General features: G+C 37.0%; 1 protein-coding gene across 2 annotated transcripts; it reads left to right on the top strand.

Moving 5' to 3' along the window:
• The first annotated feature begins 283 nt into the window (after nucleotides 1-283).
• On the top strand, nucleotides 284-11,034 carry LOC125237159. Of its 2 annotated transcripts, XM_048144141.1 has the most exons (11): nucleotides 288-473; nucleotides 883-924; nucleotides 1,674-1,718; nucleotides 1,952-1,978; nucleotides 3,436-3,468; nucleotides 3,732-3,782; nucleotides 4,579-4,599; nucleotides 6,462-6,503; nucleotides 7,256-7,555; nucleotides 9,099-9,215; nucleotides 10,998-11,034. In XM_048144141.1, exons 1-11 carry the CDS (start codon nucleotides 405-407, stop codon nucleotides 11,028-11,030), a joined length of 780 nt encoding a protein of 259 aa, XP_048000098.1. In that variant the 5' UTR covers nucleotides 288-404; the 3' UTR covers nucleotides 11,031-11,034. The 2 variants fall into 2 exon arrangements, with proteins under 2 accessions (XP_048000099.1, XP_048000098.1); XM_048144142.1 differs by lacking the exon at nucleotides 1,952-1,978 and having other exon boundaries at nucleotides 284-473.
• Nucleotides 11,035-13,293: the final 2,259 nt, after the last annotated feature.

Below are 13,293 nucleotides of genomic sequence, written 5' to 3'. Positions count from 1 at the left end.
GTGTCAATTCCGAGCCGTAAATCTATGTCAAAAGTGACACTTAAAATCTACAAGTATAATCGTAAGCTACAAGACATTTTTTTTGTGACGCCATCTATGTGTGGTGGAGTGTAAGCGCGGTCTTAGGCGGTCGCATTTTAATGTATGGGATGGTATAATCTTGTTATATTTAATCTATGGTCACGCCAATACGGATGAGCGATAGAGACAGACGATAACCATATTATCGTAAGCGTTTGGGCATTTGGCTACGTATAATTATACCAGTGGCGTGACAGAGGCGACTGCGTTCGATCACCGCGTAGCGTCAAAGATTGTCATTTCTTCAAGGCCCTCAAATACAACCGACGCGACGCTGGAAATATCAGATCTGCTAGTCAAAGTAGAAGTACTGTACAGGCACAATGCGGGTCTTACTACTGATATATCTGCTGGATCCTCTTGTAGTCCTAGGTCGGAGCCGCGGAGATGAGGTTAGATTTTGTTTTTCATTGAAAAATAAATTATTGATATTTTTTCTAAACACTGTATCATGACATTCATGACTATCATGAGGAAAGATTTCTGTTGATCCAAAATAAGCGAAACATGTACTTAATATGAATTTCGGTAAATTATGTATTTTTCGATTATTGAATTTTATTGCTTTTTTAACGTATTTATTAACAGTTTAACTGTTAGTAGGTAAACAACAAATACAAATTACAATAAGTATATTCCATGAAGATAATTTGGTCTAAGGACCAATTAGGTCTTCAAAAAATGTTAAAACGCATTGGTTCCATTACTTTCATGTGTTTTGTATATTATTATGACATTTTTGATATCCTCTGGTACAAAGTTAACGTGAAATTCTAGTGAAATTTTAATTTCGACTTTCAGGAGAGTTCAGGAACTAATATAAAAATGCGACATTTTAATATCGTAAGTACACCTATATGCACAATTTTTGCAATGCAACTGAATTCAGTAATAAATGTAATCATTTACAAGACGGTTTTATAAATGGGAAATACTATATATTATAAATGGGAAAGTGTGTGTGTCTGTTTGTTAGGACCGAGTGCGAGAGTCAGAGGGCGCCAATGCGCGGCTTAGGACCGAATGCGTCGGGATTCGCCCGAAACTAAGTTAGAGGGCGCCGAAGGTGTGTTAGGTATCTTCAAATGGCCGAACGCTAAACTGCACAAAACCGCGTAAGCGGGGCTCGATATAGCTTTAGTTAAGATAAAACGGAAAAAAATGTAGACATTTTGCGTTTTAGACCAATTGCTACTTACTAACCCGATTGCTCCACCGCCAAGAGCACAGCTCTTGAGTTTGAAGAAGAACCAGGAATTAATGTATAATGTATTTGGTGTAGAAACTCTAGGTCCATGGGGCCCCAGCGCGAACAAGTTGTTCACAGAAATCGCGAAGCGTCTGGTTGAGGTAACTGGTGACCGAAGAGCTGGCGACTTCCTCGTCCAACGTATCAGCATTGCGATACAGCGAGGACATGTCGCCAGTATTCTTGGTGTAATGCCTCAAGGGCCTATTTTAGACATTAGCTAGCTTTTAAGTTTAGTCTTAGTTTCTTATATAATTATGTAAATATGTTAATGTAAATAAAGAGATTAAAATACATTACTACAAGGATATTAATGTATAATAAGTAACTTCACGGTTTTCAGAGTAATCAAGACAACGGAGTTTTACGACGTCAAAACCCTAATCTTGTAAGTGTATTAAGTATATTTGTTATTTAAAATTAATTACACTTGTTTAATAAATAATATTTTGTATAAAAAAATAATCCTTAAAGTTTTCTCTACACTAGAGACTAAAATCAGAAATCAGGAACATCAATTTGGAAAGCGGGCTTTTGTTCCCTCTTGGGATCAAAGTGGCGCGCGTTTATGTAGTTTTACTCCCTTGTGACAGAATCGACTAATTTCTATAATAATTTCAGCCAGATTTGCCCCCAACGCTGACGGCGGTAAGAATAACAATAAACTGGAATCCCTCGCTTGCTCGGGTCTCAATATTGGCACGTGCGATTAAACAACTTTGCCACCTTGTAAAATAAATCAGTTTCCTTTAGTTTCAAATTAACATGTAGTTCAGAGTAAGTATTATTACTCATTTTTAACCCCCGACGCAAAAACGAAGGGGTGTTATAAGTTTGACGTGTCTGTCTGTCTGTCTGTCTGTGGCATCGTAGCTCCAGAACGGATGAACCGATTCAGATTTAGTTTATTTTTGTCTGAAAGCTGAGTTAGTCGGGACGGGAGTGTTCTTAGCCATGTTTCATGAAAATCGGTCTACTATGTCGCGGTCGGGGGTTTTTTCAAAATTTTAATTTTGTGGTTAGGTTATTAATCCTGCAGACGTATATTATGTGTAAAGATAGGTACGTTTTGTATATATGCCGATACACTTTAGTTATGTTTGCCCGCAATTTAGGTACTATTTTCCTCTCTCAGTTATTCTAAGGTTAGCTGGAAGAGATCCCTTAAAGGGATACGCTCGCCTTTGTACATAACCATTATACATATATACATACAATCACGCCTGTATCCCATAAAGGGGTAGGCAGAACACATGAAACTACTAAAGCTTCAGTGCCAAACTCTTGGCAAATAAGGGGTTGAAAGAAAACGAAACTGTGGCATTGCAGTGACAGGTTGCCAGCCTCTCGCCTATGCCACAAATTTAACCCATATCCCATTTAACCATTATAATTATCCACTATACTTGTAATTTGTTCTGTGCAGTAAAGTTTACTACTACTACTAAAAATAAGTAATAATACCTTGATAATACTCTAAAGTATATGTACGTATATTGTATGTATTTTGTTTGATGCCTAATCTTCTGAATTTTAGTTTGTATGTTTCCCAAAGACTTTTACAGGGGACAGCTCAATCACATTTTTTGCCATACGAAATTAAACCTTATTACTGAAACAGAAAGTCGATCGTATCAGACTAGCGAAAACGGTCCACATGAGAGGGCATTGTTTGGGCTGGTGTCCCTCTCGCACGTGTTGCCAGTGTTAACGAGGTTCCCATATTAGTAGTATTTTTATCTGTATATTACCTGACTTTATAACTTCTTATTTTATTTTAATGTTATATTCAAACTAGGGTTTCGATATATTTCAAAAAATTTGAAAATAATTATAATGTAATTATTTTGATGCCAGTAAATCAAAGATTTGTATAATTAAAAAATACTTTCAATTGGGTGTTAGTAGATTTAGTAGTAACTTTGAAAATTGACTGGTATCCCCAATTTATGACAGTGATGACGTCACTGAATAATGTTGACATTGTCAGCAAGTGCGAGAGGGACACCAGCCCAAACAATTACCTTTCATGTGGACACACTTTTTGACCTAACTAAACAATCTAGTTTAATAATTCTAAATCTATGATGTTTCCATGTTCCCAGAGCGAACGTGAGTTTGTGTCGCGGCTTTTACAGGTACGAACTTACGGAGCTCTTTAATAAAATAAAACAATGATAATACGTAAAATACCTATTAGAAAAGGTCGACATACGATTGCCTAAACTTTTTTTCACAACAATTTACCTACCAAACTAACATATTTACTGATAAGTTGCAAAGATAATATTTAAGTATGGGCAAAATACACAATAACATTATTTCCACTTTGAAGTGTTACCTACTATTTGACCCGATGTACCTTATTTTGTTTCATGTGTGTTTTCTATGTCCATTTCAGAATAAGACCGCTCTGGATGAATTCACATCTTCGATAGCGGATGAAATTTTGGTAGGTATTTAATGTGTCTCGGTCTGTTCGTATATCTGTCCGTCTGTCACCAGGCTATATCTTGTAATATTAGGATCGAAAGAGCTCACGAATTTCAGTAGACAAAGTATTAAAAAAATAAGTGGACAGTGAAACCTATAAAAAAGCCTTGGTCATAAAAGGCCAACGTCGGTTTAGTAGCGCCCTGGCCCCGTAGCCGAATGGCATTTCTCCGACGCCAAACGAAAGCGATACGCCGCTGGCTCTGTCGCGCCAATACGCAAGCGCGATAGAGATAGATATCTACTAGCGCTTCGTTTCGTGAGCGTTTCGTGAGCGATTGTGCCATTCGGCTAGCCACCCTGATTGGCCCTTAGTGCGTTTTACATTATCCGATTCGATATCGGATGTCGGGCCGATATCCCATAGATTACAGGCCCCGTAGCCGAATGGCATTTCTGCGACGCGAAACGCCGCAGAAAGGTAGTCTGGCTCTGTCGCGCCAATACACAAGAGTGATAGAGATAAATAGCTACGAAAGAGATATTATCGTGAGCGTTTCGTGAGCGTTTGTGCATTCGGCTACGTACACAGGCGCCATCTTGGATTTTTTCCATTGAAATCCTTCCGACATCCGATATCGGATCGGATAATGTGAAAATGGACTTAGGACAATAAAATTAAAATTTTCTTATTTGCACATGTGATTCCTTTTTAGGGTTCCGTACCTCAAAAAGGAAAACGGTACCCTTGTCACAGCCAATTTTCTCCGGAACTACTTGACCAATTAATTTGAAATTCTTTTTTATCATTTTAGCATCCTAAAGAGAAAGCCAAGGTGAAACATTTTATAACTATTACTTTAAACTTTTAAATATTTTAACTTTCCCAGCACTGTACATCTTTGAAATGGCAAATTTTGTAAAAAGTAATCCGCATTTATATACAATGGTGTCACAGCAAAGCAGACTTCCTGTGCGGTCTCAATACCAGAATAAAATATCTAGCACTAGACACAATACTGCCTTATTCAGTAAAAGCGTACTGGGAATGGCTTGCAAGATATATAATAAGATCCCTGACCATATAAAAACCCAAAACATAAACTTGTTTAAGAAGCAATTGAAAACTTATTTAATAAGTAAAATATATTATTCGATTAACGACTTTTTTAATGACATATAAATAAATTGTTAATCGTATTATTTTAAGTATTTTAATTGATCTGAATTGTATCTTGTTTCTTGAATTATTGTTATATATTCTGTTATTTCTTCTCTCTTATTTAGTGTTGTGACTTCATCTGTTTATATTTGTAAGAATTTAATATGTACCTTAACTAGTTATAAGTTAGGATATTCATATTTTGTACGCCCATAGGCAGAACACAGAGGCTCTCTATGCATGTACTTATATTAAGACCGTTTTAACACCTGTGTTATACAAATAAATATTATTCTATTCTATTCTATTCTATTACTAATAAAGTTTCGTTATAGGCAATCAACAACGGAATCATTTAATATGAAATGAAACTAGGTATGTAGGTATGAAAACGAAACGAAAATTGTTAATAAAGACACCACGAGTATTTTTTGACTCGTTTAAACACCGTTGCAAACAATGCTCTTAGTTTTTAACAGTTTTCTACAGTTAATTTCGTGAAATTCACTCTGATTCCTGTAGTTTGACCACATAATAGTACAAGTACAGAAGGCCCACTGCTTTTATGTTCACGACATGCCGCCTTTTTAAATGCCTACAAAATTCTTACAAAAACGAGCCGCATGTGTGCGGCGTGCGGCGATAGGGTTGCCTATGGATTAAAACGAATTAATACTCAGATAAAATGTTAAACTATTATATTCAGGTTTTTGGTACTTTCTAGGTATATATATATATGTATAGTATTTATATATTTTTGTTTAAGTTCCAACATCAGAAGCCTTATGGAACCTTTCCGGGGGACTTAATCAATAGTAGATCTGTGTAAAAATATCCTATGTTATTTATTTTATTCATGATATTTATTTAATTAAGCATTATTAGCCATTCCACACGCGGACAACGTATATGAACCTTAAAAAAAGTCGCGACATAAAGTAACAATAGAAAGTGCGAATGTGCGTTCTGTGAGAATGCGCGTCACCCATGATTAGGTCGCGACCTCGCGGCCGCCAGCATGTATGATATGGCTGAGTGCAGAGTGTCCGAAGACGACGTCAAGGATAGGGCGAAGTGGAAGCGGTTGACAAGAAAAGAATAGAATAGAATAGAATAGAATAGAATAAACGTTTATTCGTGAACACAGGTAAGACAAAATACACATAATAACAACAAGACAGAAAGGAATGAAGTGCCACGAAATGGCCTCATCTCAGCGTGTTAGGTGACTTCCAGCGCTGATCTTCCGATGAGACCATCAAATGAGAAAGATTCACGGAGGGTAACAGACAGAAAAAATACAAAACACATACAAGAACGACAACGTGGTCAAACAGTTAAGAAAGAGAAAGCTGACCCCACCACCATGTGGGATTAATAGCTTGGAAGAGAGAGAGAGAGAGCTATTGCGCTAACAAAAGACAATATTATTTATATCCCTAATATCTTAAGATACTTATTTATATATTTTTTGATTGCCAGAAGTAAACTATTCTTAATTTATTCATTTTTATAGTTATTCATTTTATGTTTTAGGCCGATCCTGCAAAAAGCGCACTAAATTCACTTTTAGCGTCTGTAAGTACATATTAATAGAATAAAAACTAAACTACAGGGTATACGTAGCCGAATGGCACAAACGCTCACGAAACTAAACGCTCGTAAATATCTATCTCTATCGCTCTTGCATATTGGCACGACGGAGCCAGACTACCTTTCGCGGCGTTTCGTTTTCGTTTCGCATCGGAGAAATGCCATTCGGCTACGGGGCCGGGCTTCTAGCCAAGAACACAATTTGACGCTCCGTCTGGCGATCGATGCGCAACTGTCGCACATCGCACCAATACGGTAGAAAGAGAGAGGATAACTTTTCTACGACCGTCAACGATAGTACTAACTCTTAACTAACCATCGGTATACGTTATGCCCTTGTAATGAGGATTACAAATGAACAGCCAAAGAGGATCGAGTATTATAGAGAGTTACTGTCAAAGTAAAATGTGTAATCACAGTGCATAGACTGCCATCTCTCGACACAAGCTTAAAAGTTTTGAACCTCAGTTTTGACAATTTGGCCTATATTGTTAGCTTGATATGTGTTAAAATGTTAAATATTAATATTAGCGCCATCTAGCCGAGCGTTTCCCAAAAGTGTAACGCCATCTAGGCCACCGTACCTTATCCTCAACAGCTTTGAGGTACGTTTTTCTTAGACTCTCTTAGACTTTATCCGTCTATACAGAGTTACATATGAACATCTAACAGTGTTGCTGATGGTACTATTGGTTCCTTGCAACAATCCGCATAAGTTTTTTTTTTTTCAATTTCAGATTGGCGGCTTCCGCGCTGAACCTGACCCCTCATTAAACGCTACGGATCCTATATCATTAAACGCTACACATCCTACATCATTAAACGCTACACAACCTATAACATTAAACGCTACCGTATCTATATCATTAAACACTACAGACTCTATATCATCAAACGAACCGGAGCCTGTATCAGTAAACGAACCGGAGCCTGAGTCAGTAAACGCTACGAAGCCTGAATTAAACTCTACACACCCTATATCGTTAGAAGTTGTTCCTCCCCATCTTATCCAACTGTTTGGCCCTCTAGCTAAAAAAGTAAGTATTAAGAGACCCTAGTGGAACTTTAAATAAACGTAATTACGGTCAAATGCTGCAAGTGCCCGCATTCGCGGCAGTCTTCATGTCCGTAACATAGCGGACAAACTCCAAGAGAGAAGCCTACGATGGTAAGATGGTACGGCCATGTCTTACGTAAACCGGCAAGTTACATAGGGAACAAATGTCTTGCTATGCCACCTCCGCCTGGCCCCGGACGAAGGGGAGCACCCAAGAAATGTTGGCTTGATGTCGTTGGGGGTGATATGCGTTCTAATGGTCTCACAAAAAGGGATGCAGAAGACCGTGTGAAGTGGGGGAGAAAAAGCCGGAAAGCGGACCCCGGGCTCCGAAGCGCTCGAGCTGAGGATGCAACCGGGAAAACGTTAAGATGAGAGAGAGAGAGAGAGAGAGAGAGAGAGAGAGAGCTGAAAATAGTAATTCTTTACCGAATAGCCATTTATAAGTATAATAGCGGTCACTACTCGTATCCTATCTGTCAAGAATTAGATTGAGACACCTATTTTGTGGATAACTACTATTTTCGAGACAGGCAATGTTAGGAAGACGGGTTAAGTTGCAGCATTAGATGTACGTCTTGTTTCAAATTGGTTTAGATAAGATGTAGTAACTAAAGATGTAGTACGAAAAGGGTTTCCTTAGTGTTTTTCCGGAAACGTTCGTATTTGTCGTGCTGGTTCAGTCAATGTCAGTACATCTTGTACTGTAGGTACTGAGTCTACTGAGACTGACTGAAATAGCATGACACGTTCGTACGTTTCCGTAACAATACGAAGGCAAACCATTTTTTGTTTTCAAAACGTATCGTTAGGCACATGGCACATCGTTCACAATATGCAGAAGTACGGTCGAGGAAATTGATTATTTAGCGGTTAGAGGTTCACTTTACAGTCTGTACATTGCTGGCAATATTTCTTTTACAAACTTTTGTAATTTACTAATATGTATTCTGTGGTAATTAGCCACTTTCCATGTTTAGCAGTAACACAATGGTTTCCTGCGACATTACGCATATATTGCTTGGTCAGCGACAACCCAAACATACATACATACATACAATACATACAATCACGCCTGTATCCCATAAAGGGGTAGGCAGAACACATGAAACTACCAAAGCATCAGTGCCACTCTTGGCAAATAAGGGGTTGAAAGAAAACGAAACTGTGACATTGCAGTGACAGGTTGCCAGCCTCTCGCCTACGCCACAATTTAACCCATATCCCATAGTCGCCTTCTACGACACCCACGGGAAGAAAGGGGTGGTGAAGTTCTTAACCCGTCACCACACAGGCAAACATGTATATAATTTTACGCTTTACCTACTACTTGTATCTATCATTTTACGACACCTTATCCCGTGACGCTGCCATCCACGTCAGTAATAACATATTTTGTTATTACATGGCGACCTTGCTTGATAATATTTTTTATTTAATTAATATTATTTATTAAACTAACGTAATTTTTAAGTTAAATACCACCACCACTTGCTGATAGCACGTACACTGTATAATTCCAGGCAGTAGAAGACGCCGCAGCACATCATGGCATCAAGGAGGACGTCCATAAATGGGTCGCGGACAACCCCTCTATCCAGGAGGCTATGAACGCAGCGTTAGCCAGCATCCTAAAAGAGGTTAGCTTTTTACAATCTACACTGAGAGAAATTTGCATTGTGAATTTAACAAGTTCGACTTGTTGCGGATTATCCGTTTGAATCAGCCATACGTATGTTTAAAACAATATGTGTCAGGTTGTTTTTATAAAATCGACTTGTTGATTCAAATATATTGCCGATTCAAATGACAAGTAGCTTGTTGTTTGAACCAAAGAGCACGTAGGCGCTATTTTAACCAAAAAACTTGTTGAAGGAACATGAAAACTGGTTGTATTTTCTCTCAGTGTAATTTATAGAGATGCAACGAATAGTTGTTTGGCCGGATACCGAATATTCGGCGCAACCACGGGCATTCGGTATCCGGCCGCCGAATTTGCGGACAGCAGAATTTTACCTACAATACCTATTATACAATTTAAGCAGGGAGCGGGCGTGTCGTGCAGGTTTTGATACTTTTGATTTGTTTCGTAGTGAACTTCGCGCGGAGTCCGGTTTTGTTTAAATGTTCATTTTTTTAATAATGCTATGATTATAAGTATTATAACCGTAACTGTTTTTTTTACATTTAATTTGTATACCCCAAAGTCATTCAATCAAAAATAGCGCATACGTCACTATCCGGTATCCGGCCGAATATTAAAATAAGGGCCGAATAGTAACTGAATATTCGGTGCATCTCTACTAATTTACTTTCACCTGTCCCGTTGTCTGTCTGTAATCAAATCAGCGGCCGATTTTTGAGTCTCACGCGTTCGACTTCAGAAAATTGTCACTGAAAATAATAAGCAAGTCACCGTTTTCAACCGGTATTATAGTGACAAAATCCCGTATGCGAGATTCAAAAATCGACCTCCTGGCAAGTTAAGTTAGATCCACTTCCCCCAGTGTCCGATTGAGCTGAATTTTTTGCAAACATATGTAAATCACGTGAATTTTTACGTGATTTTTTAGCGCCATCTATGAAATACTATCATAACTACACTGATGATCATACATCGGGGTTTTGGGAGCGGGAATGGATTACACTATCCTAAAAATGGTGAAAACGATAAAAGATAAACATTACTTTAACATTTCTAGGTACAGTTGGAGCCAGTTACATAGTTAAATATATATTTCAGTAATTCAAATTACTATAAACAAAGTTACAAATACACGAATTCATTCCCGCTCCCAAAACCCCGATGTATGCTGATGATGCCCACAAATTTATTTTTTTCAAAATGTGTGTGCTATTAAGATGTGAAAATAAAGAAAAATGTCATTTATTCTTATAAAAAATAAAAACACGCAAAAATATTTAGGGAAAATGTGATTTTGGCCACTTCCAGGCTGCGAAACAGCGCCATCTAGTTTTAAGCCAAAAAGACCCATACATTTCAGGGGTACGCTTTTTTGTATGAGCTTTGTCTGTCCAGGTATTATATGGTCCTTGTCAGTAGTTACCTACATCATATTTTTCTTTCTTTTGGCATCAGAACTACGTCTTTCAATGGATCCCCATTCATTTGGTCAGACCTTGTAGGCTGTTTTAGTGTCACGCGGACCGTCCGCGCGGAGCGATCCACACTGGACTAACATGTGTTAACTTCACTGGCACTGAAGCTTTAGTAGTTTCATGAGCTCTGCCTACCCCTTTATGGGATACAGGCGTGATTGTATGTATGTATGTGTTAACTTCAGGGAGCATTTTAGAGTAGCGCGGACGGGTCAGCGCGGACGACAACATCAACTTCATACAAATAAGACACTAAAACCAGCCATAGATATATCATTCATATGCTTTTTTTTATATTTCAGACATTAGGTGTCGAAACCGTTTCGGTGAAATAATAAATTATTCGAATAAAATCACATAGTTTAATTCAGAAGAATTCCTTACCTCACCTCACCATGTTCCTTAAATTACTTACGCAATTTGTAAGTACCTACAACGCAAAGTGCCAAAAACATGTATACTTACTTTTATGTACAGGCAATAAAGTTCTGTATACATATTTTGACACCGTCTGTTTAAAAAAAAAAAAAACAAAAAAAATCAAAAATAATTTATTCAGCAAATAGGCCACAGGGGCACTTTTACACGTCACATGTACACATTTAGAAAATATTTAAAATTGAATTGAAATTACCTACAATTGATACTATTATATACTAATTCTAAGTTCTAACTAAAGTTAGTCAAAGATGTGTTGTTGATTGTAGAACGTATTGATTTGGAAATTCAAGTTAAATATAGCGATACCTTTGGGTTCAATTGGCGTAAAGGACAAAATGCAGGTTTTCAGGAGAAGCAAAAAACAACTTTTTTTTTAGAAAAATGTTAATATCTTTTTTGTTTTTTGACCTATATTTGTGACGTATATAGAAAAATATGTAGATTTTTAGTATCCTTCACCTAGTGTAGCAACCGTAGTGATAAACTAAACGGTTTAGAAGTTAGATGGTTGTAAAGGACACGTCAAAATGCTATGGACGTCCTTTACACCCACGATTTTTTTGAACAATTAGAGTTGATAGGGTCGTAAATGACGGTCTTAGATGATTTTTATACAAATTCGGGGCGTAAATGTAACCGGAATGGTACAAATGGCAACTGTTTTTAGCTTAGTTTACAATTGAGAAACTTGAAAAATGTATCAAAACGTAGTTAATATGGCATAGAATAGCCACATTAGTGTTACAGTGTATATTTATCTAAATATTTAGCAGAGACAAAGAACAAGACTATTTTATATCCAGTTTTGCAATAAAGAAACAACATTTGCTTAAAAACTATCTAATATTTTGGAAATTTATTATTTTAGTACTCGCCGCTCGGCTGTCTCAATAAGTTACGCATTCAGTATTTAATTCTAGCAGGGAAACGCTTTCGTAGTTTAAGTAAAACACTAATTGTAATCACGTAAACTTTAATCAGCAACTGTGAATAGTAGACTATATTAATACGACAGTAATTTTAAGTCTAAAGTAGAAAGAAGTTTTAAGAATAACTAACAATTAAGTACTTATTTATAAACGCAAGTTAGGACGCGTATACAAACTGTAGTCAAGACTACCTACTATGTTGATTCATATTTTTGATAATTTTAAAACAGAAAATTGTTATTTAGTCTTAAACCTGTTAAATAAGAATAGTCTTAATTATGAGTTCAATCCTAAAAATATTATAGTCAATGCTTTAAGTACCTGGGTACATAGCCAAGTCACCAAACGCTAACGCTCATTCGCTAGCGAAACGCACCTGTTATTGTCGCACTAAATGTTAGTGTAGTCTACTGTTAAAGTTTACTGCCGGCGTAGCTGAATGGCAATCGTCGATGACAGACGCCGACAAAAATGCAGTCTGGTGCAATACGCAAGAGCGATAAAGATATATAGCTACGAAATAGATATTATCGTGAGCGTTTGTGCATTTGGGTACGTACCCTGATTACCATAATGTTTTTTTTTTTAATTACCTACATCTCGCCGCAGTATAATAATACTACGAAAGCGTTTCCCTGCTAGAATTAAAGACTGAATGCGTAACCTACTGACTATTCAGACAGCGGCGAATACTAAAAAATAACTTTGAATTTGTTGCCAAAGTATTATAAGTAGATAGTTTTTAAGCAAATATTGTTTCTTTATTACAAAACTGGATATAAAATATTAGTCTTGTTCTTTTTTGTTGCTAAGATAGCTTAGATAAATAATACACTGCATTAAACTGATGTAGAGCTATTCTTTGCCATATTAAGTACGTTTTGATACATTTTTCCAGTTTTTAATTGTAAACTTAGAACAACATTTGTACCATTTCGGTTACAATTACGCCCCGACTTTGTATAAAAATCATCTAAGACCGTCATTTACGACCCTATCAAATCATGGGTGTAAAGGACGTTGTAACATTTTGACGTGTACTTTACAACCACCTATCTTCTAAATCGTTTAGTTTATCACTACGGTTGCTACACTAGGTTAAAGATACTCGTAATCTGCATATTTTTCTTATACACGTCACAAATATAGGTCAAAAAAACAAAAAAAAATGGGTTTATCTTTCTCTTGGAAACCTGCATTACATGTCCTTTACGACATTTGAACCCAA

The sequence above is a fragment of the Leguminivora glycinivorella genome, chromosome 20, assembly GCF_023078275.1.
Source record: "Leguminivora glycinivorella isolate SPB_JAAS2020 chromosome 20, LegGlyc_1.1, whole genome shotgun sequence".
NCBI classification, from domain to species: domain Eukaryota; kingdom Metazoa; phylum Arthropoda; class Insecta; order Lepidoptera; family Tortricidae; genus Leguminivora; species Leguminivora glycinivorella.
Note: the sequence above shows the minus strand (reverse complement) of the source record. Positions and strands in the feature narration are given on the sequence as shown.

Bases quoted from the DNA above. Each gene is read 5' to 3' on its own strand.
- LOC125237159 (XM_048144141.1), top strand. From the start codon at position 405: ATGCGGGTCTTACTACTGATATATCTGCTGGATCCTCTTGTAGTCCTA. The intron at 7,556-9,098 runs GTAAGTATTAAG...GTATAATTCCAG, and splicing joins TTGGCCCTCTAGCTAAAAAA to GCAGTAGAAGACGCCGCAGC. The intron at 9,216-10,997 runs GTTAGCTTTTTA...TTTATATTTCAG, and splicing joins TAGCCAGCATCCTAAAAGAG to ACATTAGGTGTCGAAACCGT.